The sequence below is a fragment of the Phacochoerus africanus genome, chromosome 7 (assembly GCF_016906955.1).
Source record: "Phacochoerus africanus isolate WHEZ1 chromosome 7, ROS_Pafr_v1, whole genome shotgun sequence".
NCBI classification, from domain to species: domain Eukaryota; kingdom Metazoa; phylum Chordata; class Mammalia; order Artiodactyla; family Suidae; genus Phacochoerus; species Phacochoerus africanus.
This window is the reverse complement of record NC_062550.1, coordinates 75,779,888-75,805,285: the sequence shown is the minus strand read 5'-3', so window position 1 is coordinate 75,805,285 and position 25,398 is coordinate 75,779,888. Positions and strand designations below refer to the sequence as shown.

Sequence of the window (25,398 nt, the reverse complement as noted above, 5' to 3'; positions counted from 1 at the left end):
GTTTCTGCTGATTCCGTCACCCGACGGATGAGGCAGTTGTTCCCGGGGCAGCACCTGATGTTCCCGCTGCCTGTGATGCTCCCGGTGAGACTGCAGGGGCTCCAGATGACCCTGACACCAAGATTCTGCTTGTTTCAGGCTGGCCAATGGATGGAGCGGTGGCCCCTGGTGATCCCGATGATGATCCTGTGGACCCTGACGCTCCAAACAGTAATCTATTTTGCCCCAACCTTGTGACAGAGGGGCTAGAAGATTCCGCCACCCCGACAGATGAGGCACTTGTTCCCGGGGCAGCACCTGATGTTCCCGCTGCCTGTGATGCTCCAGATGAGACTGCAGGGGCTCCAGATGACCCTGCCACCGAGATTCTGGTTGTTTCAGGCTGGCCAATGGATGCTCCGGTGGCCCCTGGTGATCCCGATGGTGGTCCTGTGGACCCTGACGCTCCCGACAGTGTTCCGGTTGTCCCCAACCCTGTGACAGAGGGTCTAGAAGATACCGCCACCCCGACGGATGAGGCACTTGTTCCCGGGGCAGCACCTGATGTTCCCGCTGCCTGTGATGCTCCAGGTGAGACTGCAGGGGCTCCAGATGACCCTGCCACCGAGATTCTGGTTGTTTCGGGCTGGCCAATGGATGCTCCGCTGGTCCCTGGTGATCCCGATGATGATCCTGTGGACCCTGACGCTCCAGACAGTGTTCCGGTTGTCCCCAACCCTGTGACAGTGGGTCTAGAAGATACCGCCACCCCGACGGATGAGGCACTTGTTCCCGGGGCAGCACCTGAAGTTCCCGCTGCCTGTGATGCTCCAGGTGAGACTGCAGGGGCTCCAGATGACCCTGCCACCGAGATTCTGGTTGTTTCAGGCTGGCCAATGGATGCATGGGTGGCCCCTGGTGATCCCGATGATGATCCTGTGGACCCTGACGCTCCAAACAGTAATCTATTTTGCCCCAACCTTGTGACAGAGGGTCTAGAAGATTCCGCCAACCCGACAGATGAGGCAGTTGTTCCCGGGGCAGCAGCTGATGTTCCAGCTGCCTGTGATGCTCCAGGTGAGACTGCAGGGGCTCCAGATGACCCTGCCACCGAGATTCTGGTTGTTTCAGGCTGGCCAATGGATGCTCCGGTGGCCCCTGGTGATCCCGATGATGATCCTGTGGACCCTGACGCTCCAAACAGTAATCTATTTTGCCCCAACCCGGTGACAGAGGGGCTAGAAGATTCCGCCACCCCGACAGATGAGGCACTTGTTCCCGGGACAGCAGCTGATGTTCCGGCTGCCTGTGATGCTCCAGGTGAGACTGCAGGGGCTCCAGATGACCCTGCCACCGAGATTCTGGTTGTTTCGGGCTGGCCAATGGATGCTCCAGTGGCCCCTGGTGATCCCGATGATGATCCTGTGGACCCTGACGCTCCAAACAGTATTCCAGTTGTCCCCAACCCTGTGACAGAGGGTCTAGAAGATACCGCCACCCCGACGGATGAGGCACTTGTTCCCGGGGCAGCACCTGATGTTCCCGCTGCCTGTGATGCTCCAGGTGAGACTGCAGGGGCTCCAGATGACCCTGCCACCGAGATTCTGGTTGTTTCGGGCTGGCCAATGGATGCTCCGGTGGCCCCTGGTGATTCCGATGATGGTCCTGTGGACCCTGATGCGCCCGACAGTGTTCCGGTTGTCCCTGATGCTGCGATAGAGGTTCTGGCTGATTCCGTCAACCCGACGGATGAGGCAGTTGTTCCCGGGGCAGCACCTGATGTTCCTGCTGCCTGTGATGTTCCAGGTGAGACTGCAGGGGCTCCAGATGACCCTGACACCAAGATTCTGGTTGTTTCAGGCTGGCCAATGGATGGACCGGTGGCCCCTGGTGATCCCGATGATGATCCTGTGGACCCTGACGCTCCAAACAGTAATCTATTTTGCCCCAACCTTGTGACAGAGGGGCTAGAAGATTCCGCCACCCCCACAGATGAGGCACTTGTTCCCAGGGCAGCAGCTGATGTTCCGGCTGCCTGTGATGCTCCAGGTGAGACTGCAGGGGCTCCAGATGACCCTGCCACCGAGATTCTGGTTGTTTCGGGCTGGCCAATGGATGCTCCGGTGGCCCCTGGTGATCCCGATGATGGTCCTGTGGACCCTGATGCGCCCGACAGTGTTCCGGTTGTCCCCAACCCTGTGACAGAGGGTCTAGAAGATACCGCCACCCCGACGGATGAGGCACTTGTTCCCGGGGCAGCACCTGAAGTTCCCGCTGCCTGTGATGCTCCAGATGAGACTGCAGGGGCTCCAGATGACCCTGCCACCGAGATTCTGGTTGGTTCGGGCTGGCCAATGGATGCTCCGGTGGCCCCTGGTGATCCCGATGATGGTCCTGTGGACCCTGATGCGCCCGACAGTGTTCCGGTTGTCCCTGATGCTGCGATAGAGGTTCTGGCTGATTCCGTCAACCCGACGGATGAGGCAGTTGTTCCCGGGGCAGCACCTGATGTTCCCGCTGCCTGTGATGCTCCAGGTGAGACTGCAGGGGCTCCAGATGACCCTGACACCAAGATTCTGCTTGTTTCAGGCTGGCCAATGGATGGACCGGTGGCCCCTGGTGATCCCGATGATGATCCTGTGGACCCTGATGCTCCCGACAGTAATCTATTTTGCCCCAACCTTGTGACAGAGGGGCTAGAAGATTCCGCCACCCCGACAGATGAGGCACTTGTTCCCGGGGCAGCACCTGATGTTCCGGCTGCCTGTGATGCTCCAGGTGAGACTGCAAGGGCTCCAGATGACCCTGCCACCGAGATTCTGTTTGTTTCGGGCTGGCCAATGGATGCTCCGGTGGCCCCTGGTGATCCCGATGGTGGTCCTGTGGACCCTGACGCTCCCGACAGTGTTCCGGTTGTCCCCAACCCTGTGACAGAGGGTCTAGAAGATACCGCCACCCCGACGGATGAGGCACTTGTTCCCGGGGCAGCACCTGATGTTCCCGCTGCCTGTGATGCTCCAGGTGAGACTGCAGGGGCTCCAGATGACCCTGCCACCGAGATTCTGGTTGTTTCAGGCTGGCCAATGGATGCTCCGGTGGCCCCTGGTGATCCCGATGATGATCCTGTGGACCCTGACGCTCCAGACAGTGTTCCGGTTGTCCCCAACCTTGTGACAGTGGGTCTAGAAGATACCGCCACCCCAACGGATGAGGCACTTGTTCCCGGGGCAGCAGCTGATATTCCGGCTGCCTGTGATGCTCCAGGTGAGACTGCAGGGGCTCCAGATGACCCTGCCACCGAGATTCTGGTTGTTTCAGGCTGGCCAATGGATGCATGGGTGGCCCCTGGTGATCCCGATGATGATTCTGTGGACCCTGACGCTCCAAACAGTAATCTATTTTGCCCCAACCCGGTGACAGAGGGTCTAGAAGATTCCGCCACCCCGACAGATGAGGCAGTTGTTCCCGGGGCAGCAGCTGACGTTCCGGCTGCCTGTGATGCTCCAGGTGAGACTGCAGGGGCTCCAGATGACCCTGCCACCGAGATTCTGGTTGTTTCAGGCTGGCCAATGGATGCATGGGTGGCCCCAGGTGATCCCGATGATGATTCCGTGGACCTTGACGCTCCAAACAGTAATCTATTTTGCCCCAACCTTGTGACAGAGGGTATAGAAGATTCTGCCACCCCGACAGATGAGGCAGTTGTTCCCGGGGCAGCAGCTGACGTTCCGGCTGCCTGTGATGCTCCAGGTGAGACTGCAGGGGCTCCAGATGACCCTGACACCAAGATTCTGGTTGTTTCAGGCTGGCCAATGGATGGACTGGTGCCCCCCGGTGATCCCGATGATGATTCTGTGGACCCTGACGTTCCAAACAGTAATCTATTTTGCCCCAACCTTGTGACAGAGGGTCTGGAAATTACCGCCACCCCGACAGATGAGCCACCTGTTCCCGGGGCAGCACCTGAAGTTCCCGATGCCTGTGATGCTCCAGATGAGACTGCAGGGGCTCCAGATGACCCTGCCACCGAGATTCTGGTTGTTTCGGGCTGGCCAATGGATGCTCCGGTGGCCACTGGTGATCCCGATGATGGTCCTGTGGACCCTGATGCGCCCGACAGTGTTCCGGTTGTCCCTGATGCTGCGATAGAGGTTCTGGCTGATTCCGTCAACCCGACGGATGAGGCAGTTGTTCCCGGGGCAGCACCTGATGTTCCCGCTGCCTGTGATGCTCCAGGTGAGACTGCAGGGGCTCCAGATGACCCTGACACCAAGATTCTGGTTGTTTCAGGCTGGCCAATGGATGGACCAGTGGCCCCTGGTGATCCCGATGATGATCCTGTGGACCCTGACGCTCCAAACAGTAATCTATTTTGCCCCAACCTTGTGACAGAGGGGCTAGAAGATTCCGCCACCCCGACAGATGAGGCAGTTGTTCCCGGGGCAGCAGCTGACGTTCCGGCTGCCTGTGATGCTCCAGGTGAGACTGCAGGGGCTCCAGATGACCCTGCCACCGAGATTCTGGTTGTTTCGGGCTGGCCAATGGATGCTCCGGTGGCCCCTGGTGATCCCGATGATGATCCTGTGGATCCTGATGCTCCAGGCGGTATTCCAGTTGTCCCGGACCCTGCGACAGAGGGTCTAGCTGATTCCGTCACCCCGACGGATGAGGCAGTTGTTCCCGGGGCAGCACCTGATGTTCCGGCTGCCTCAGATGCTCCAGAAGAGATCGGTGTTGTTCCTGAACCCACAGCAGAGCTTCCGGTAGCTGCTGCCCCTTCCCTTGATGATCCACTCGTTCCCGATCCAGGAACAGTCGTCCCGGCTTCTGCAGGTGTTGGAGAAGTACTTGTCTGTGAACTTGCCCCAGGTGGGCTGCCTGTTTGTGCTCCTCCTCCAGGTCGAGTGGCCCCTGTAGCACCAGGAGATAATACAGTGGTTGATGGTCCTACATCCCCTGCTTCTGTTCCCCCTGATGCTCCAGGAGATGGGCTACTTGACCCTGAGCTTCCGACAGGGGCTCTGCTTGTTCCAGTCATGCTAAGAAGGGAAGTCGTTGGACCTGCCACTTCACCTGATGTTCCCGCTGCCTGTGATGCTCCAGGTGAGACTGCAGGTGCTCCAGACAACCCTGCCACCAAGATTCTGGTTGTTTCGGGCTGGCCAATGGTTGCTCCGGTGGCACCTGGTGATCCCGATGATGGTCCTGTGGACCCTGATGCTCCAGACGGTGTTCTGGTTGTCCCTGACCCTGGGACAGAGGTTCTAGCACTTTCCGTCACCCCGACGGATGAGGCACTTGTTCCCGGGGCAGCACCTGATGTTCCCGCTGCCTGTGATGCTCCAGATGAGACTGCAGGGGCTCCAGACGACCCTCCCACCGAGATTCTGGTTGTTTCGGGCTGGCCAATGGATGCTCTGATTGCCCCTGGTGATCCCAATGATGATCCTGTGGACCCTGATGCTCCAGAAAGTGTTCCGGTTGTCCCTGACCCTGCAACAGAGGATCTAGCATTTGTTACTGTCACTATGGTTGATGATCCAGTTTTCCCTGAACCTACTACTGATATTCCAGTCAACTCTGATTCTTCTGTTGTCCTTGATATTCCAGTTGTTGGTACATATGTTTCTGTCACTACTTCTGTTAGTCCATTTTCGCTTGATCCTTCAGTTGATTGTCTACTTGTTTGTGACCCTACAGCTGAGGAAACATTTGGGGAATATCTGCCAGTTGATGTTCTGGTTGCCCTTGATTCTTCAGTTGATGATCCAATAATTTCTGTCATACCAATTGTTGGCAGAGTTGTCCTTGACCTTTCAGCTGATGGTCCAGTAGTTTCTGCCCCTCTACTTGTCTCTGAACTTACAACAGATGGTCCAGTTGTCCCTGTTAAACAAGTAGTAAATGTACAATGTTTTTTTTATAGCTGTCTTTGTCTTTTCTTAATATATAGGCACATATTGTTTTCTCTCTCTTTTCTGTAGCTTTCATACTTCTTCATCCCCATTGCCATTGCCTTATTCTGTATCCACATTTCATTCTTCCACAATATAATTTCTTCCTATTATTTTATTATTATCCTCTTTCTGTTTATTCATTCATCAATCACTTACTGAATATCTTATATAATATGTAAGTTCTCCATAATTTTTTTTACCCCTATTTACATCAAAACCATCCTATGATATATATGGTCTTACTTTATCTATTTTAGAGAAGATGTTGAGCTTTTAAAATAGTGTAAGTAGCTTTTCTAAAATGATATATTTAGTAAGTAAATAATTCTCTGCTCCTATAAAGTATCCTAGTTGTATAGGAGAGACATGCAGACATATAAATAAAATTACTATCTAACAAGTCAAATTCATAAACAAGAACTACATCAGAGCACTAAGATAAAGTTAAGTGATACCAAACATCTGGGGTTCTATTTTAGGCTGTCTGACTAGCAAAGATTTCTCTGAAAAGTTGCAGTTAATCTGAGATCTGACAGGAAGCACACAGCTATGTGATGTTCTAGGGAAATAGCATTCTAGGTAGTGGAAACAACAGTGCAAAAGACATCGTGTTGAAATTAGCTACATATCTAGAGAAGTAGAACTAGGTGAATGTATATGAATCATGGGAGGTTAAGGGGATAACATTAGAAGATGAGGCCATATATAGGATTTGGTAGGTTATTGTGAATTAGAGGAGGGAAATTGGATATTTTTCTCAATTGAATATAATTTTATGCAGGGGAGTGATAGATTTACATGTTTAAAATCTCTCTTTCTCATTTTATAGAGAATATATGGTAAAGGCATATAATGGAAGTTGGAAGACTGGTATGAGGTAATTTTAAGAATGCAGGCAATATTTGAGTGCCTTGAGTTATAGTGGTGATAAAGGACATTGAGAACAGTGGATGGATTCAGGATATATTTTATAAGTAGCATTAACAGGCCTTGTTTGCACTGGCAGGTGCAAAACAAAAAAGAGAGGCATCGAGGATAACTATTAGATTTTTTTCCTGAATAAACAAAGTCAGTAATGTTACCTTTTATTGGTATGGGAAAGACTGGGAGAGCAGGTGTGGGTCTGAAGGTAAATCAAGAATTCTATTTAGCTCATGCTAAATCTGAGATATTAGACATCCGAATGGCAAGTTATCAACTGAGTATGAATCTAGAGTTCCAGAGAAGACAAGACTGGGGTATACATTTGGAAATTTACATCTAAGATATCTTAGAAAATTTCCTATACCTGACTTCCTAAAGATTATGCATCCATGTCCACTAGGCCTGTCTTATCTCTGACTTCTAGGTGCTTCTCTATGAGCTCAATTTAAGGGAATTTTCCAGCCAAGTCATGCCCTTGCATTTTTCTATAGACTAGTTTGGCATCTATGGGCTAACACTCACTGCCTCTGAAACATCAATTTTATTCTCATTTAAGGAACTTAAATTAGTATTCAGTTTAAGGTCTTGAAGCAATTAATCCCAGCGTACTTCATATCCTGTCATTCTTTGACATTGAATAGAGCCTACATTGTGGTTTCCTCTGTTACCTGTGGCATTCTAAGCCCATATTGGGCAGTGTCTCTTTTACCCTAAACTCCAACTTCTTCTATAGCCAATTCTCTATCACAGTTACTTTTACCCTGTCCTCTGGATACATATTCAATGATTTTTAAAACTCTTCTGCATGCTTAACCATTTTACAGAATGCTTCTACATCCTTCTGGCCTTAACCTAATGGAATAAATTCTGCAACAACCTAGCAGAACCAAGAATCTCCAAGTCCTTTTGTGAAGGATTCTACTAAGGGACCAATGAAGATGGAAGCCTTGGATTTGTAGGGACACAGATCTACACAGTGCTGTGTGTATAGATGGGTGCATGTACAGTCTACTTCCTCCCACATCGAATTCTTCTGGAAGGTCTTTTCACACAGCCTGTTATTTTTACCTCCTTTATAAGAATAAAGCCTCTTGACCCTTTACCAGACTGAGTGTTCTATTCATTTATTTACTTATTCACCAGATATTTATCAAATCAAGTAGCTAGCTACTGGAACACAACTGAAAATTAGAACAGCAAGGTGACAAGGTCTTGCTCTAGTTTTGACAGAAATCCACCCTGTTGGTAGCCTATATAGTAATGAAGAATGACCAGATGAAGAATGAACAATCTAGGGCCTGTTCTGGCCTCACAACATAGTCACCCTGTGACTGGAGTAATATGTTGTTGATTTTTTCATAAATGAAATGTAAATCATTACTATATACTGTCAATAGCACAGGGTGGTTATATGATTTAAATAAGTAAATGTACGTAAAAACATTCTGTCCACTTTACACTTACTGTATTTTTTTCTGATCATCATTTTTTATTTTTGCTAAAATGGATTAAGATGACTCATGAATAATATTATACAATGGTTAATAACTGACTCATATTTTTATTTTATCCATTAAGTTGTACTCAATATATTGGATTTAAATCAAGGTTAAAAAAAAACAGTATAAATTTACTCTACCAATTATATTTTTCAGGAACTTTTTTGCCTATTTATGAGAAATATTCACCAATCCTATTTATTTGTTTGTTTTTAAATTCTATATTTCTTTGAAACAAGTTAAATGTATGAGGCACAAACTGTTTAGTAAGGACTGCGCTTTGAGCAAATGAGTTGTTATGTCCTATTTGCAAATTCTAGAAAATGAGACTTTTATTTACTGTCTTCTTAGGGCCACACCCATGGCATATGGAAATTCCTGGGCTAGGGGTGAAATCAGAGCTACAGATACTGGCCTATGCCATAGTTGCAGCAATGTAGGATCTAAGTCATGTTCTGCAACCTACACCACAGATCATGGCAATGCTGGATCCTTAGCCCACTGAGGCTGGCCAGGGATTGAACCTGTATCCCCATGGATACCAGTCAGATTCAATACTGCTGAGCCAGGGTAGGAACTCTGAAAATAAGACATTTTTAAACCAATGTGTAGAGATTTTAGGGAGTAAATTGTTTCCTGAATTTTTAGACAATTCAGAAGGCAATGTTACTTATTAAATTATTCTCAGAAATTGGGACAGCTGTTCATCAAAGTTCTAGAACATTTTCTTGTTCAGTAAAAAGTTTATGGGAAATACGTTAACATTTTAAACTACAATGTTTTTTAATATTACTGAACCATGAATTTTTCTGATGTTAAAGATAGTGGATTTTTGCAAAAAACTGGTAAATGAAAGACTCTAAATTCTAATATCCTTGTTAATGCCTGATAATTTTTTAATATCTAACAATCTTTTATTCAAGAAAGAAACAAATTTATTGAATCAAGTATTTCTATAATGGGGAAATTATATTATCAATAATAAAATGCAAAATAGTTAACATGTTATTTTATAATTATTTAGTACCTTCGATCTATATTTTTGCTGATTGTTGAAGTGATTTTGTTTAGTGCAATGCGGACCTTAGATTTAAAAAAATGTAACTAACTGGATGAGAAATACGTCCTAAGAAGTCCTTAACTCAGAAAAACATTTAAGGACCAAATATAAAATGAAATGTTAGATGGTCACCATTACATTTTTTTATATAAATCCTCTATAGTTGCATCAAGTAACATTCTAGTGATTTCTAAACTGGCCATATAAGCATATCAGACTTAAAATGCCACATTAATCCTATCTGGTAATAGAGAACACATGAACTGTCAGATCACCATTATATCTGTGACACCAATTGTACCACCTGATATTCCAGGTGTACCTGTTACAAAGGAAAAAATGGAAAAGACTCATTCACAGAATTTTTTTAATTATGAGATAACCAGTTCTGACTTAAATTAACTTCCAACTAAAGATTAAAGAAGGATCTAATTTCCTATATCAGTAATAATTATTACTCTTTATGTTTTGAAAAATGACATACATTTTTGGCATACATTCACTCACTATTTCATTGTATTCTTGTCACAATCCCACTCAACAGATTACATTGCTCAGGGTTTTGTTTGATTTTTTGGATTTTGGGGGGGGGGTGTTTTTATTTTTTGCAGAAGTTCCCAGGCCAAGGATTGGCTGAGGATCTAACACAAGTCACAGTAGTAACCTGAGCCACAGTATGAAAACACCAGGTCCTCAACCACTAGGTCACCAGGGAACTCCCCATTACTACTCAGTTTTTACAGTTAAGAAAACTAAGATCATAGAGGTTAAGTTATTCACTCAATTATATGTTTTGATTCTAGGATCAGTGTTTACATATGGACTGTGCCTGTGCAAGATATTTTTGGATTTTCTTTTCCCCATCAGAAATGGTTATTGAATGTTTATCAAATGCCTTTTTTAGCTTTTATATGGAAAATTAGTTGTTTTTATTGTTACTTAGAGTTATTAGTATGATGAACTATTTTAATGGATTTTGTAATTTTGAAAAGATTTCATTAAAAAGTAATAGGAACTATTATTACTAGACATTATTTTAATATGTTTTTGGGTTTTAATTTCAGTCATTTTTCTTTTGCTATGCAAACTCTTTAGTTGCTCTTTTTTTTGCTTTTTGCTTTTTTATTTCTCATCTGATAGAAAGGTTATATTTTTACAGTAACGTTTTTATATAATCCCATTATCATCCTCCCAATTTTCTTTTGGATACTGTCTATTGGTTGTCCCCTGTGGGCAGTGATAAAATTAACTCATAATTTTTTCTTCCTTTTCCTCTTCTGTACTTTCTGTACTTTCCAATTTAAGTAAATACCATTTGCTTTCTTTTTTTTGCTTTTGTGCTTTTTAGGGCCGCATTTGCAGCATGTGGAAGTTCCCAGTCTAGGGGTCAAATCAGAACTGCAGCTGCCAGCCTACACCACACCCACAGCAATGTCAGATGCAAGCCACATCTGTGACCTACACCACAGCTCTCAGCAAAGCTGGATCTTTAACCCACTGAGCAACACCAGGGATTGAACTTACATCCTCATGGATACTAGGTGGGATCATTACCTCTGATCCACAATGGGAACTCCCCCATTTGCTTTCCTTTTTTTTTGTCTTTTGTCTTTTTTTTTTTTTTTTTTTTTTGTTGTTGTTGTTGTTGCTATTTCTTGGGCCGCTCCCGCAGCATATGGAGGTTCCCAGGCTAGGGGTTGAATCGGAGCTGTAGCTACTGGCCTACGCCAGAGCCACAGCAATGCAGGATCCGAGCCGCGTCTGCAACCTACACCACAGCTCACAGCAATGCTGGATCCTTAACCCACTGAGCAAGGCCAGGGACTGAACCTGCAACCTCATGGTTCCTAGTCGGATTCGTTAACCACTGCGCCATGACGGGAACTCCCCCATTTGCTTTCTTATGCTCTTTTTTTTTAACTTGGTCTTCTATACTTTACTTGGTTATTTTCATTTGGTCAAACATGTAACATTATATATTTTTCTTCCACTTTTCTTTCAATTTTTGTTATAGTTTTAGAGCTACAGTTAAAAATGTCAGTGCTATAATATTTTAGTTTGTTTTCAAAGCATCTTTTTGCTACTTAACATTTCTCCAATGATTTTATTAGGAATGGCTCATGGGTACATAATTCCCTGAATTCTTTCATGTTTTAAACTATTTTCTTATCACTTTACTGCTTGTGTTACTTTTAGGTGGATATAAAACCCTTGGCCCACATTTTCTTTCCTTAGGTATCTAAATGCTACTCTGCTCTCGACAAGTCTTAATGATTTTCTTTCTTTTTTTAATAACTACCTTTTGCCTCAATATCCAGAAACTTCATCTTTCAAGTCTAACAATTTTCTAAAATAAGTTACAAATTTGACTTTTTAGGAATGATTCTTCCAGGTATAAGGTAGGTCCTTTCAACAAGCAGATTTAGATCTATTTTTAATTGCAGGAAATTTGATTCAATTTATTATTTTATTTTATTTTATTTTACTTTATTTTATTTTATTTTATTTTATTTTATTTTATTTTATTTTATTTTATTTTATTTTATTTTACTTTATTTTAGTCTTTTTGTCTTTGAAAGGGCCGCACCCGCGGCATATGGAGATTCCCAGGCTAGGGGTCGAATCGGAGCTGTAGCCACTGGCCTACAGCAGAGCCACAGCAACATGGGATCCAAGCCACGTCTGCGACCTACACCACAGCTCATGGCAACACCGGATCCTGAACCCACTGAGAAAGGCCAGGGATCAAACCCACAACCTCGTGGTTCCTAGTCAGATTCGTTAACCACTGAGCGACGATGGGAGCTCCAATTTATAATTTTAGATATCTGTTCTCTTTCATTGCTTTTTCTTCTCCTGAAACTGCAATCATATATGTTGGATATTTTTGTGTTTCCTATAACTCTGCCCTTCTCTTTTTCACCTTATCATCTTTAAAAATGTCTCCAGCTTTTTTTAGAGGGCATGATCTTTCCATTTCTACCTTCTAATCTCTTTGCCATACTTTGTCTTATTTATTCTTTGTTCAGTACCTTGTCAGTTGGTCTTTCCTTCTGAGATAATCTTTCTTTTTTTTTTCAATATGTCTCCTGAATTTTCATTAATTCCAAATTAATATTTTCCTATTTATGTATTTTTACCCTGTTTTTTAATTTATAATTTTGACGTCTATTTATATCTTTGGTTTTTTTAATTTTAAATTTGTTATGAATGTTACCTGAATAAATGTTATACCTAAATGCTATGTTTTTGAAACTGAGCAGAATGCTGAGCCTTCCCCCTACCCAAGTCCAAAGGCCCCTCCGTGTCTCCACCTCTTGTTTGTACAAAAGCTGAAATCTCCCTGAGTCATAAAAGCAGGCTCAAGCAATTAATGATTAGGACATCAAGTCACAGCATCTTTCGGTGTCTGTTGCATATTCCTGAGGAATTTTACCGATACTACCTGAGGGGGGAAGCTAACTGCGTGATGACCAGACTGTAGCCATAACATAAGCTGCTCCATCTTGCAAAGTACTGAATCTATGGTTAGCACAATTCTAAGGTCTTCCCTTTAGAGAACAAGATGAACATTATTGCTCATAATAATCTATAGTTTTGTGGGCATCAAAATAATTGTAGCTTGCTCTGCCTGTATATATAAATAGGCAACTAAAATTGTCAGCAAAGAGATACTACCGACCCCTGTCAATACCTTCCACTCTAAGAATATGGAGCTCTGTCAACAGGAAGCTGTTACATAAGATGGACCATGACTCCTAAGCCCCCAGAAATACAATGTCTGACAGAGGGAGATGGTAAGCAGCTTCTTTGCCCCTTTCCTGTTTGCCTATATCTGTTCCCTTCAAACCTTATAAAAATGAGATCGCTAGGCCACAGTTAAGCTAACCTGTTATTTCCCTAGAATAAAAGAGGTAGGAATGATGTTTTAAGTAGTTAAAGAATGACTAGCTCTCTACCTCTATCATCCCCCTTAGCAATTCTGCACGCAGACCTTGGAGGCAAGATAACACCTGAAGAAAGATTAGAGGAGTCTGGCAGTTTGCATGCGATGGAAACTCATGCAGAACCTGAACTTTTGCCTCAAGGATTCACTGAGATTCTTTCCCCTTCTTATCTTTTAACTGAAATGGCCAAGTAGAATCTTTGGAGTTGGTTCTGGGACACAAGAGCACCTTTTTCCCATATTGCTGGCCTTTTGATAAAGCCAACTTTCCTTTCTACCAACATTTGCCTCTCAATTGGCTTTGTGGCAGTAAGCAGCTAAACCTGAGTTCAGAAACGTTTATTATTCCTCTGCTTTATGACTAGATTTTTAGAATTTGCTTTCTAATACTGAAAATGTATACAAAAGAATAGTTTGCTTTTTTTTCCTTTTTCTTTTTTCTTTCTTTTCTTTTTTTTTTTTTTAATTGTATTTTCCTAAAAATTCATGCAGTGAGTGGCAAAAAGGCTTTTGTGGGGTTCAGTAGATTTCTCAGATTGAAGGGTTCCTCTCGTTACATTGAAGAAAAGCTCCTTTTATAAATGGAACATTTCTTTTGTCTGTCTTCTAATATTTAATTATTACCATGTTTTCTTGAGACCCTTAGCTATAAGTACTTTTTTCTTTTTCCTTTGACATTCAGGCTCCAAGGACTCCTTCACCTTCTAATATGCCTCCTCCTTTACAAGCAGTCCAAGTGCCTTCTCAAGATACCAGTTGTCAGAGTTGCCGTCGTGGCTCAGTGGTTAACGAATCTGACTAGGAACCATGAGGTTGCAGGTTCGATCCCTGGCCTTGCTCAGCGGGTTAAGGATCCGGTGTTGCCGTGAGCTGTGGTGTGGGTCGCAGACGTGGCTCGGATCCCAAGTTGCTGTGGCTCTGGCGTAGGCCGGTGGCTACAGCTCCGATTAGACCCCTAGTCTAGGAACTTCCATATGCCATGGGAGCAGCCCTAGCAGAGGCAAAACGACAAAAAAAAAAAAAAAAGGCACCAGCTGTCATTCCATAAACTCTCCAATCCTGTCTTTCAACCCCATGTTTGTTAGGGAACCTTTGACTGAAACCGCCCATTTTGGCCAGGCACAATAATAGCTGCTTGCGTGAGTTGTGTCATGACAGGAGGCCTCGATAAGAAACATGGTGCTTCTCTGAAAACTAACCAGAAGAATTTGGGAGGAGCCAGGAGGAGGGAGGAAAAGATCAACCTCCCAGAACCCTCGGGGCTGGACTCCATCTTGGCTAAGAGACGCATGCCATCGAGAATGACCCTGAGTCAGACCAAAAATGAGCCGAGCAACATGACTGGCCAGAGACAACCCGGAAACTCACCCCATTCTCATAAAACCTGAGGCTTTGAGCCACGTGGCAGAGCAATTCTGGGTTTCCTTACCCTGCTGCTCTCTGCCAGGTTCTCCACTTCTCAATAAGGTTTTTTGCTTTGTCAGCTTATGTGTCTCCTCAGATGATTCATTTCTGAGTATTATACAAGAGCCCACTCTCGGGCCCTGGAAGGGGTTCCTCTTCCTACACAAATTCACAAGTGCTCTGATTTCCCAGGTTTCAGATCTCTCAGTGTTCTCCAATCGGTGAGGACCTCTCCTTCTGGTGGTGAACCTAGTTGATGTTACCTGTGTTCTACCACTATTTTAAGAAGGATGAAAAGGGAGGTATAACTGGGAACTGCTGAAAATTCAGGTTCAGACTTGCCTGACTTCCCAAGACTTGTGGCTCCAGGGCTTGGTTCCCCAGGGGTGTCGCCATCTCCAACCCAGAGGTTGCACTGGGCAACACCCAGGCATGGCCTAATTTTATAATAGGAGAACAAAAGCTAGCTAATTAAAAATATAAAATTTCATTGTATGAGGACGGCCTGTGTAAGAATAAATACAACTCTTTAAATAACAGGCTTTAATACTCTCTATTGAAACTAAGGAAAGAGATTTCCCTTTTCCTTTTCTTAGAATATATACTTTAGAATATTTGTAAATTTCTTTCTAGTGCCTTTGAAATGGATGTAAGTCTTTTATAAAAAAAAATCAATAAGCCTCTGTCAGTCTAATGACCCAGGAATGACTTTCTCAAGGACTTGGGCTCCATCTCTCTGAAATGTGAATCTCTAAAGGAGACAGTGTTCCTTGCCCATCTAGGCACAAAACTCCTCCCATCATCAAGAGTTTTTTTTTTTTCCTTTGTATTAAACCAATTACATAACATGATGGTCATCCCAACTGCCAGGTGAATTTAAGATGAACTACTATGTGTAATAAATGATGTTATCAAGTTCTCTTACCTAAGGACTATTTTTCTTGAGAACATGCATGTAAGGAATTGTATCTGCTTGGTGAGATTTCTTTCTGTCCTTACTATCCTTTAGTGAATTGATTCTAATTCACATCACATTCTGTTTTTGTTTTTGTTTTTGTTTTTTCCCTGTCTTTTTAGGGCTGAGCCCATGACATATGGAGGTTCCCAGGCTAGGGGTCGAATTGGAGCTATAGCCGCTGGCCTACACCAGAGCCACAGCAACGTGGGATATGAGCCGCGTCTGCAATCTACACCACAGCTCACGGCAACGCCGTATCCTTAACCCACTGAGCAAGGGCAGGAATCGAACCTGCAACCTCATGGTTCCTAGTCGGATTCGTTAACCACTGCGCCATGACGGGAACTCCCCCTTTCTCTCTTTCTATTTATCCTTCTTAATAACTCAATAATGAAACTGTTTTCTTTCTCTTCTACCTATGTGGACAGGGTCTCTGGGTTGGGAGAATTTGTTTTCAATTGCATTTCCCCCACACCTGAAATATGACTGCTGTTTATTCCCCTGAAATTGAATATATCCCTAAATTTTCACTGAGGTTACTTATGTTTCTAGTATTTGCTCAAGTTAAAGTATATAGATATAATTATAAACAAAGAATGTCACCAGTAAACAAAGGTTGCTTGCTATTCCAGTAAGCAACAAATGTTGCCTGCCATCATGTCCTCAGCCACTGCATCCATACCCTATGGGCAATGCCCCTTGAGGGGAATTCACGATGGCGAAAAACAAGATACTGGCCCTACACAGTTTAGCTGCACATCTAAGGAATAATTTCAATGAGCCCAGATATTGCATCTTCCCATACAGAGAAAAGCACTAAAATCATTAACTTGAGATGTCTGTTTTCTTTTTTTTCCTCTTTTCTTCTTTCTTTTTTTTTTAGGACTGCACCCGCCCTATGGAACCTATGGAGGTTCCCAGGCTAGAGGTCAAGTTGGAGCTACAGCTGCCGGCTGGCCTACGCCACAGCCACAACAACATCAGATCCAAGCCACATCTGCCACCTACACCTCAGCTCAAGGCAATGCCAGATCCTTGACCTACTGAGCAAGCACAGCGATCAAATCCACATCCTCATGCATTCTGGTCCGATTCGTTAGCCGCTGAGCCAAGATGGGAGCTCGGCGATGTCTGTTTTTCTTTATGATCAGCAGTAATCTTTTGATGTTAGACTACATGGTTTTTTCAGCCAAAAAACCTCCTATATACCCTGGCTCCTCCCTTACCTCTCCAAATACTTCCTCAGAGCCATTTGAGAGGCTGTCTTGCAGGCTATAGTCCTCAATGAGGTTCCTGAATAAAACATAACTCACAAAGGTTGTGTATTTTTCTTTGTTTAACACAGTCGTAGTTCACTGATCCTGGCATCATGTTCTTTTCAAAATAGAATAATTCTGTGGTTTTCAACCCCAATTAATCAGCCCTTTTACCTGAAGGTCATCTTGAGTCCCCCTCTAACACGTATCACTGAACATTTCCTTGATTTAGCGTATCCTCTGCCTGCGTCTTATACAGTTCCTGCATCTACGTTTCCTTGATTTAGTTTATCGTCTACCTTCTATTTTCTACGTGTATGGTTTTTGCCTCTGTGTGTATATAAATATTCATTTCTCCAGCTCAAAAATCAAGTTCTGAGAGAACCAGTCCCTTACTTTACTCCTCTCCCAATGTTCTCTAGGGCACCCAGTGTGATATCTTGCACATAATGACTCAGTTTATTTCTAATTGTCTTCAGTTTTGAATGACACAAATAATAATTAAAATTTCCAGGAAACCTTGTCTCTGACAAAATTTTAAGAAAAGAAATCACATCTCTATTGTCTGGTTCATTCTGATTATGTACTTTCAGTACCTGATGCTCCAGAGGTGTTTTCACCAGCAGCTCCAGTGGTGGCAGCATTTTCCCCTCCAGTTGTTCCTAATTGAAAATAAAAATGGTTCTCAGTGGACATTGGGGTTGCAGTATTTAGCAAGTCAAAATGCAGGACATAATCTGAATTCCAGATAAGCAACAATTATATTCCAATTATTGCTTGGGATGAACTCATTACCCCCCCAAAAAATCCTTATTTATGTGAACTTCAAGTTTAAATGGCATCTTGTGCTTTATCTAGTTTATGTAGTTGGTTGTGCTAAAAATGCTCCAACTACCCATATTGCAGTTTCTTGAAATTATAGCTCTTAAAAGCCATAGCCATTTCTCAATTCACTCAAGTTTCTCATAAGAACCTGGACTCTCTGCTAAGCTCCTGATGGAGCATCACCACCAGGGCTCAGGTGAACCTGCACCTTGCCTCTGTGTTGGGCAAGAACCAGTGAAAGTGGTCTAGCTGTGATGCCATTGCCAGTTCCAGGGGTAGTTCCAGCAGACTCTCCTGTTATGCCTGATAAACACAATATTGGGAGGGCAAAAACACTATTGCACGGTACTGTAGTACTTTTGAAGGGAAGATTTGGAGACACCAGAAAAAAAAATTCTTCTTGAAAATGTTAATCACATTTAGATCCTATTCTACATCTTTTGTTGGATAGTATTTTATTAACTAATACTGAGTGAAATTAGTAGTATTCTGATGAAACACTCCTTTTTGACAAAAGTCATGGCCTCTGAATGACACTCTCTACTCACCTAACTTGCCTTCAGATGATGTCACTTCACTGCTTGGTATTCTAGTTGTTTCACCAGCTAATGACCTGGTGGTCTCTTTCAAAATAGACAATATCTATACTGTTTAACTGATTTTAAATATATATATCTTCAGTAAGCAGAAAAGAGTATGCTGTTCAATGCTTTCCAAACTTTATCACACTTTTACATTTCACTCTTTCCAAAACTTATCACACTTATACAATTCACGCTTTCTAAAAACTGACCATAAGAATCACCTGGGTTGCTTATTAAATATACAGATATACTGGCCCAGTGATTGTCAGGCCAAGCTATACATTAAGAAGTAACAGCAAGGCTTTTAAAAAGTTCTTATGCCAGGACCCTTCCTCCAGGAATTTTGATTCAATTAGTCTGTAAAAGGCTCTTCAGTATGTATTTACAAAAACGCTTCTAGCCAGTTATAACTTGTAGCCAAGACTGCAAACCATGACTTTTGCCCCACTTCAGATTCATAGCCTCAGAAGTTCAAAGGCAGGACTCTTGGATTCTGAAACAATACAATTTGCTGTAAATCATCTCTGAGCTGATGATAGGAAAACACTGCTCGTTAATCCCATAAATGTAGAGATACTGAGGTCATGAGTATGTGCATTTATGATAATTAATAACTCAGAAGTGCTGGCAACTTCCCTAAGATCAGTAAGCAGGGGCTTCAGACCACCCATTGCCATACCTGGAGGGCCTCCCGGGGTCGTGCCTGGGGCAGCTGAGTCCTCACTTGTGCTCTTGTTCCCAGACACGGTTGTGACACCCTCTGATACTCCTGGGGCCCCTGACAAAGAGTGGGGAGGGAGTATTACTTCCATTGTTTAAGGATTCTACATGTCCCTCTGCTCTAATGCCACACAATTGAGGTTTCTAATACAAAAGAAATCTTTAAATGCGCCTTAGGATTTCTGTGGTGAGAGGCTCTTACATCACCGGAGCTTAATCTTTAGTCCAACCTGTAATACGTTCCGTGCCCTTTAACAGGGGCTAAGGTGCACATCCTGATTTGCCTGATATTCCTGGGCTTATGGATCCTGGGCTTGGTTCCCTGGGTGTGCTATCATCCTCACCTCCCGGTATTGATGCACTAGGAGCCCCTTCTCCTCCTGAAGCAAAGATAGTAGTTGGAAAAATACCCTAGACATAAACCAGCTCATTTAATCCTATAAAAATCCTCTGAGGCAGGTAATATCACTATTTCCACTTAACAGATATGGTTAAATGACCTGCTCCAGGTCACCCAGGCAGTCTAGACCCAAACTTATACTCTAACCCATGCTTCTCAGACGTTCGGTGGTAAAAGAACAATTCTGTGGTTTTCAATCTACTATATTGATGCTTGGGAAAAATGTCATGAAAGTAGAGGAATAAAAGTTTTAAAAATAAAGCTGTATAAAACATAAATTTTTATTCAACAAATATAAAATTGTTATGTCAAACTGCCATGTTTCTAAAGATTTGTTTTCTGTTTCAATTCTTATCTCACATTGGGTCAGTAATAAACATCCTGGATTGCATTCATGTGCAGACCAAACTGTGAGAAAGCTCTGCTTGAGATCCCTGTCTTAACTGCCTAATAACTAAAGAACCGCTGATTGACTCATCATTATTGCCTAAGCAATTCCGATTCAATTTTTAGAAAATATACAGTAAGTAGTCATCACCTTAAAATTTCAATCAGTTACTGATCTAATTGGAATTAAACAGTTTCTTAATTTGTACTGCTCTAATTTATTTCTTTCAACACATCATTTTTTTTATGTAAACTTAAATCTTATTCCAAAAAGTAATTAAGACATCAATGTGATTTTAAGTTTAGGGAATAGCCTAGTACACTGCTTGTTTGAAATATTTTTTCAAAACCCAAACTCATAAATTCTTTCTTAAAAGCACAAAGTTACTAATAAATTACTCTGACAGATATTTTTTACATATAGAATCAGGAATTAACAGACTAACCTGTAGTAAAAGTTCCACTGAGAAAACCCAGAGTTGTTCCTGATGAGAAAAAAAGAAATGATATGAATATTCTGATCTCAAGGGGAAAATACTAGAAAGATTGCTCACTTGTTAATTTGCTCACTAGATACATAGTAGTTTACAATATACTTAGTTTTGCGTGTCGGCAATACATTTTTGTGTGTGGCCACACCCGCAGCATATGGAAGATCCTGGGCCAGGCATTGAATCTGAGCCACAGCTGTGAACTACGCTGCACCTGCAGCAATGCCAGATCCTTTAACCCACTGTGCAGGGCCTCTGAAGCAACCCACTGCACCACAGCAGGAACTCCCATACATTTGTATTTCATCTTTAGAATAGTGACATTATAATGTCACTCTTTTCAACGGACATGCATATGTGTGTGGTGGATGTTTATACACCACGCATATGTGCATATGCTGAATTCTACCAAATACAGTGTAATGGAATATACCAACAATGAGACCTTTGTTCTCTCCTAAGCAGAGGCTGATTTTGCAGTTTATAATTTCTGTGACTTAACTTTATTTCTGTCTTCTCCTTCATTATTTTTCTACTGAGTAGCACTTAGTCTATAAGGGTTTGCGCAAGGAGAAGGAGAAATATTTTCCAGGGTTTATTTTTGTGACTGGATATAGCAGGTTCATGGAGATAAACTGTGAAGTTACCAGTAAACGCCTGAAGGAAGAGGCCATACTTTATGGGCATTCCCAGCACCTACCAGGGATGTGGTAGAAGCTTATTAAATGTTTGTTGAGGTGGTCTGTGGACTGAAACATAAGCCTTTATTAATCCTCTATCTCTGTCCCTCTTATCTACTGACTCTTTGTCCAGCCACACTGACCTTCTTTCAGTCTTTCAAACTTGCTATTTGCAGTACCCTGTACTTGGAACACCGGTACCCTCCTTCTTCTCCTAATTCAAATTCCTTGGACAGTTCTAACTCAATCATCTTTTCTTCAGCCGTTCCTGAAAATCTTGACTTGATGAAATCCACTCTTCACCCACCCTACCCCCATTTTATTTTATTTTTATTTTACTTTTTTTGGTTTTTAGGGCCACTCCTGCGGCATATGGAGGTTCCAAGGCTAGGGGTTGAACTGGACCTACAGCTGCCAGCCTATACCACAGCCACAGCAACGCTAGATTCAAGAGTGTCTGTGACCTACACCACAGCTCACGGCAATGCTGGATCCTTAACCAACTGAGTAAGGCCAGGGATTGAACCTGCATCCTCATGGATACTAGCCGGGCTATCTCCACTGAGACACAACTCCACTCTACCCCCATTTTAAGCACTTCGTAGCTCTTGTCATTGATGCAAGTTTCCATTTGCTTTTGTAATTACTTAAGTAATATCCATCTTCCTGACTAGACTATCATTTTACAGTTTATGGTTTAGGAATACAAGGACCACATCTATTTTAATTCATCTTTAAATCTCTAACAGTATCAGAATGTCTAGTACATATCAGGTGCTTGATAAGCATTTCTCAGGGGAATGAATGGATTAATTAATCACTCAATCAATGAAGTAAAAGTGTCACACCTATTCTGCATCTGAAGAATTGAGCTCAGAAAAGGTAAATGATTTGTTTAAGATCTCTGACAGTCAATGAAAGTTGGGACTAAAATCTAAGTCACCTGGCCCCTTGGATTCTGACCCATACAAGTTTTTATGTAATGCTGCTTCTATAATGTATCACCTCTTGTAGTTTATTATTTTTATTATCCATTCACCAATTAATGATAATATTTATAAATTAGACTAGACACTATAGAATATAATAGCAAACAAATAAGATAAACTATCTCCCCTAATTACTTCACAAAACAGACACAGTGTAAGTCAAGCAGTTTGAGAGAAGATGTATGTGAATATTTTGAAAATTACTGTCAAGCTTTAGCTGAGGAGATTTTCAAATCAATATCAAGTAGAATCTAACAGACCAGTTCAGATCTTGATATCTTTTCTCACTAACAAACATAATACTTGGACATTTGAACTAAAATACCTTGTTGTTCTGGATGTAAGAATCACGTAGAAAGACTCTTATGCCATGGTCCACAGAGACAATCAACACTACAGTGATGTAGCAAGAAAGCCCCCAACACATCAAAAGACTTTGGTGCAGAGACCTTTTCCAGTATAGATTTAACCTTTAAGGAATTCCAATGATCTTGATTGGAACTCTTTCAAACTGAAGGCAGTCACATTTCATGAAAAGCAGCATTATCACATTATCACATGGAGAAGAATCAATCTTCTCCAGAATTTCCACATCTAACTATGTGGGGATGAACACAGAGTTAAGGGGAATACAGTGTGTGTGATTCAGTGCGGCGAAGGAGGCAACATGCTCCTGAGTGGATCTCAAGGATCCATATTCTATCAGGGCCATGAGAGGTGTCTAAGCTAATCACAGATTGGAGTACAAACCACTTGGGCTCTTATGACATAGTTCCCTTTTCCCACAAACGAACTTGAGAAGAGGGAGGTATGAAATTGTTGATAAAGCAATAAAAAGTAGGGATAAGCCTCTACTCACAGGAATACATGAGAACCCAATCCACTTTTCACCATGGTTTAATTACCCAAACTGATAGATGAAGCATGACTGTTCTCATTAGTTTTGACATCAATAGCCATTACAGTTTCAATGGACTTTTCCATTATTTGCAAATGAACAGACAAACTAAAGTACTTGATGATATGAATTACTGTGTATCAGATTCTTTGTTGCCAAGACACAAATGATACTAGAAAGAGCTTCCTTTACCAAAATATTTATAGCTCTGTGTATTATGAGGTAGTAATCCACCCTGACAACTTGCAAAATGATTGTCCATTTTAATCATGATAAACTTGACTATTAAAATAATTTATTTTATTTATTATTTTTATCTCATTGTTACTTCATGATAAACTTATAAAAATAAAATCTTGTAATTAATTTCTCAGCTACCACAAAAGTTTTTTATTACTTCTAAGAACCATTTAAATTCTTATAAAATTTATGAAGTATTTTATAAATGATTGTTTTGTCATTTTCCTTCAATGGATTCCTTTTAACTTAATATAAATTTCTGAAGGATAAGCTTAAGGGATATCTATGACATTTTTCCTAACAGCAAATCCAGTACTGCAAAATTTAATTTTTGCAAAATATCTTACTTCTGAAAAAAATTTAGAATTCATAAACTGGTTTTAATTCAGGAAGTAGTATATTTGTGATTAATTGTTGAAACTAATACTAAACTCCTCTGCTAAAATGTATTTGTTTACATAATGAATTATTCTTTATAAAACTGATACTAGTAATAAACTTGACTTTACCTAGTATTTACTATGTATTATACTAACATGTGCTATCACATTTACTCAAGTCCGGTAATGTAGATATTATATTTTCCCCACTTAACTACTGAGAAAAACTAATGTTCAGAGTATTTGAGGGGCTAAAACTAGGGTCATACAGCTAGTAAGTGGGAGAGAAGAGATTCAAATTCTTATATTTCTGCTTCTGCTTCCCACTATACTCAGCTGGTTCTCTATAATATCCTGGTGCAATTATTTTCTTTCTATGACTAATGCAATTTTAGAATAAGTATATTAAAAAAACAAATCAAATTTACATATAACCTATATTGTAAAACTTTGATATTTTAACTTTTTGAGAAAAAAAATGCATTTTAAGATATCAAATTGTTACATAACAGAAACACACTTTTTCAGTTATATAAGTATCCCATTTAGTCAATGAGCTATTTTTAGTTTTAATGGAAACTTATTAATAAACTATAAATTGTAACACAAGTCCCAATTTGAAATTGGAATTTGCAGCTATCTATACACTACTACTTCAATAATAGATTTAAATTAAATTCAACTTTATTTTGTCTCAAATATCAAAGCACAGACTCATTAAGGCTAGAATCTAGAAAAAAAAATGGACTTTAATCCTCTCTCTGCTAATTATTAGCAAGTAACCTTGGACACATAACCTCTTTGTGCTTCCATTTCTTCATTTGTAAACTGAGGAGAATAATGGCATCCATTTCATAGCGTTTTCTCTACCAAATAGTATAATATGTGTCAAATGCTTAGTGCTCAGTGAGTGTTAGCTCTGTGTCAAGATCTGTCAATCTAAACAGGGGAAAAAACATGCTTGCATAATTTTCTTCTAAAAATAACATACTTATTGGAATGGATGGCTATGTATTTATCAGGGTATTTTAACCCTTTGAAAGCATGTACTGTATAGAAAAGAGATATATAAGCATAGGGAAAACATATGCTTTGCATAGTGCTTCCTTTGTGTTTTAAATTATTTTTGTAATGTTTTTGTAAATTTGTCAAAAGTGCACTTCATGCCTATGCTATTTACCTCAAAGATATATGCAACAGTAAATTCATACCTCAACTTCTATCCAAAATGCTTGAACATAAAGTTAAATAAATCATCAATCCTATTCTGAGAAACTTTGCCTTTCTTCTGTCTGGCAGGAAGACTAATTTATGTATGTATGTATGTATGTACGTATGTATGTATGTTTAGGGCTTCACTTTTGGTATATGAAAGTTCCCTAAGGGTCAAATTGGAGCTGCTGCTGCCAACCTACACCACAGCCACAGCAACGCGAGATCCGAGCCGTGTCTGCAACCTACACCACAGCACATGGCAACACTGGATCCTTAACCCACTGAGTGAGGCCTGGGTCGGAACTGCATCCTCATGGATACTAGTCAGATCCGTTTTTGCTGAACCAGAACGGGAACTCCAAGAAAGGCAATTTAAATTTATGGAAAGGACTTTAAAATAACTTACACAATCCTTTCAATTTATAAGTAAAAAACAAAAACAAACAAAAACAACAACAAATGACCAGTGGAAAGTACTTGATACAGGGAAGTAATGATCCAATACTTGATAAAAAAAGTTCTCCACCTAGGGAACAAGATAATGGCAAAAATGTGCCCTTCTGCACGGTCTCTTGTTGAAATAAATCTTATTCAAGAATTATAGGT

The 25,398-nt window shown here is 41.8% G+C and overlaps 1 protein-coding gene across 1 annotated transcript in view; it reads right to left on the bottom strand.

Annotated features, from left to right (window-relative positions):
• The window catches only part of MUC19 (mucin 19, oligomeric), a 112,233-nt gene that overhangs the window by 38,368 nt on the left and 48,467 nt on the right, over positions 1–25,398 (bottom strand). The window contains exons 36-40 of the mRNA XM_047785774.1: positions 20,346–20,384; positions 19,072–19,170; positions 17,580–17,645; positions 5,053–5,865; positions 21–4,671 (exon numbers count right to left, since the gene is read on the bottom strand). Coding sequence (XP_047641730.1) covers positions 21–4,671; positions 5,053–5,865; positions 17,580–17,645; positions 19,072–19,170; positions 20,346–20,384 — 5,668 coding nt within the window. The remainder of the gene's footprint in view (positions 1–20; positions 4,672–5,052; positions 5,866–17,579; positions 17,646–19,071; positions 19,171–20,345; positions 20,385–25,398) is intronic.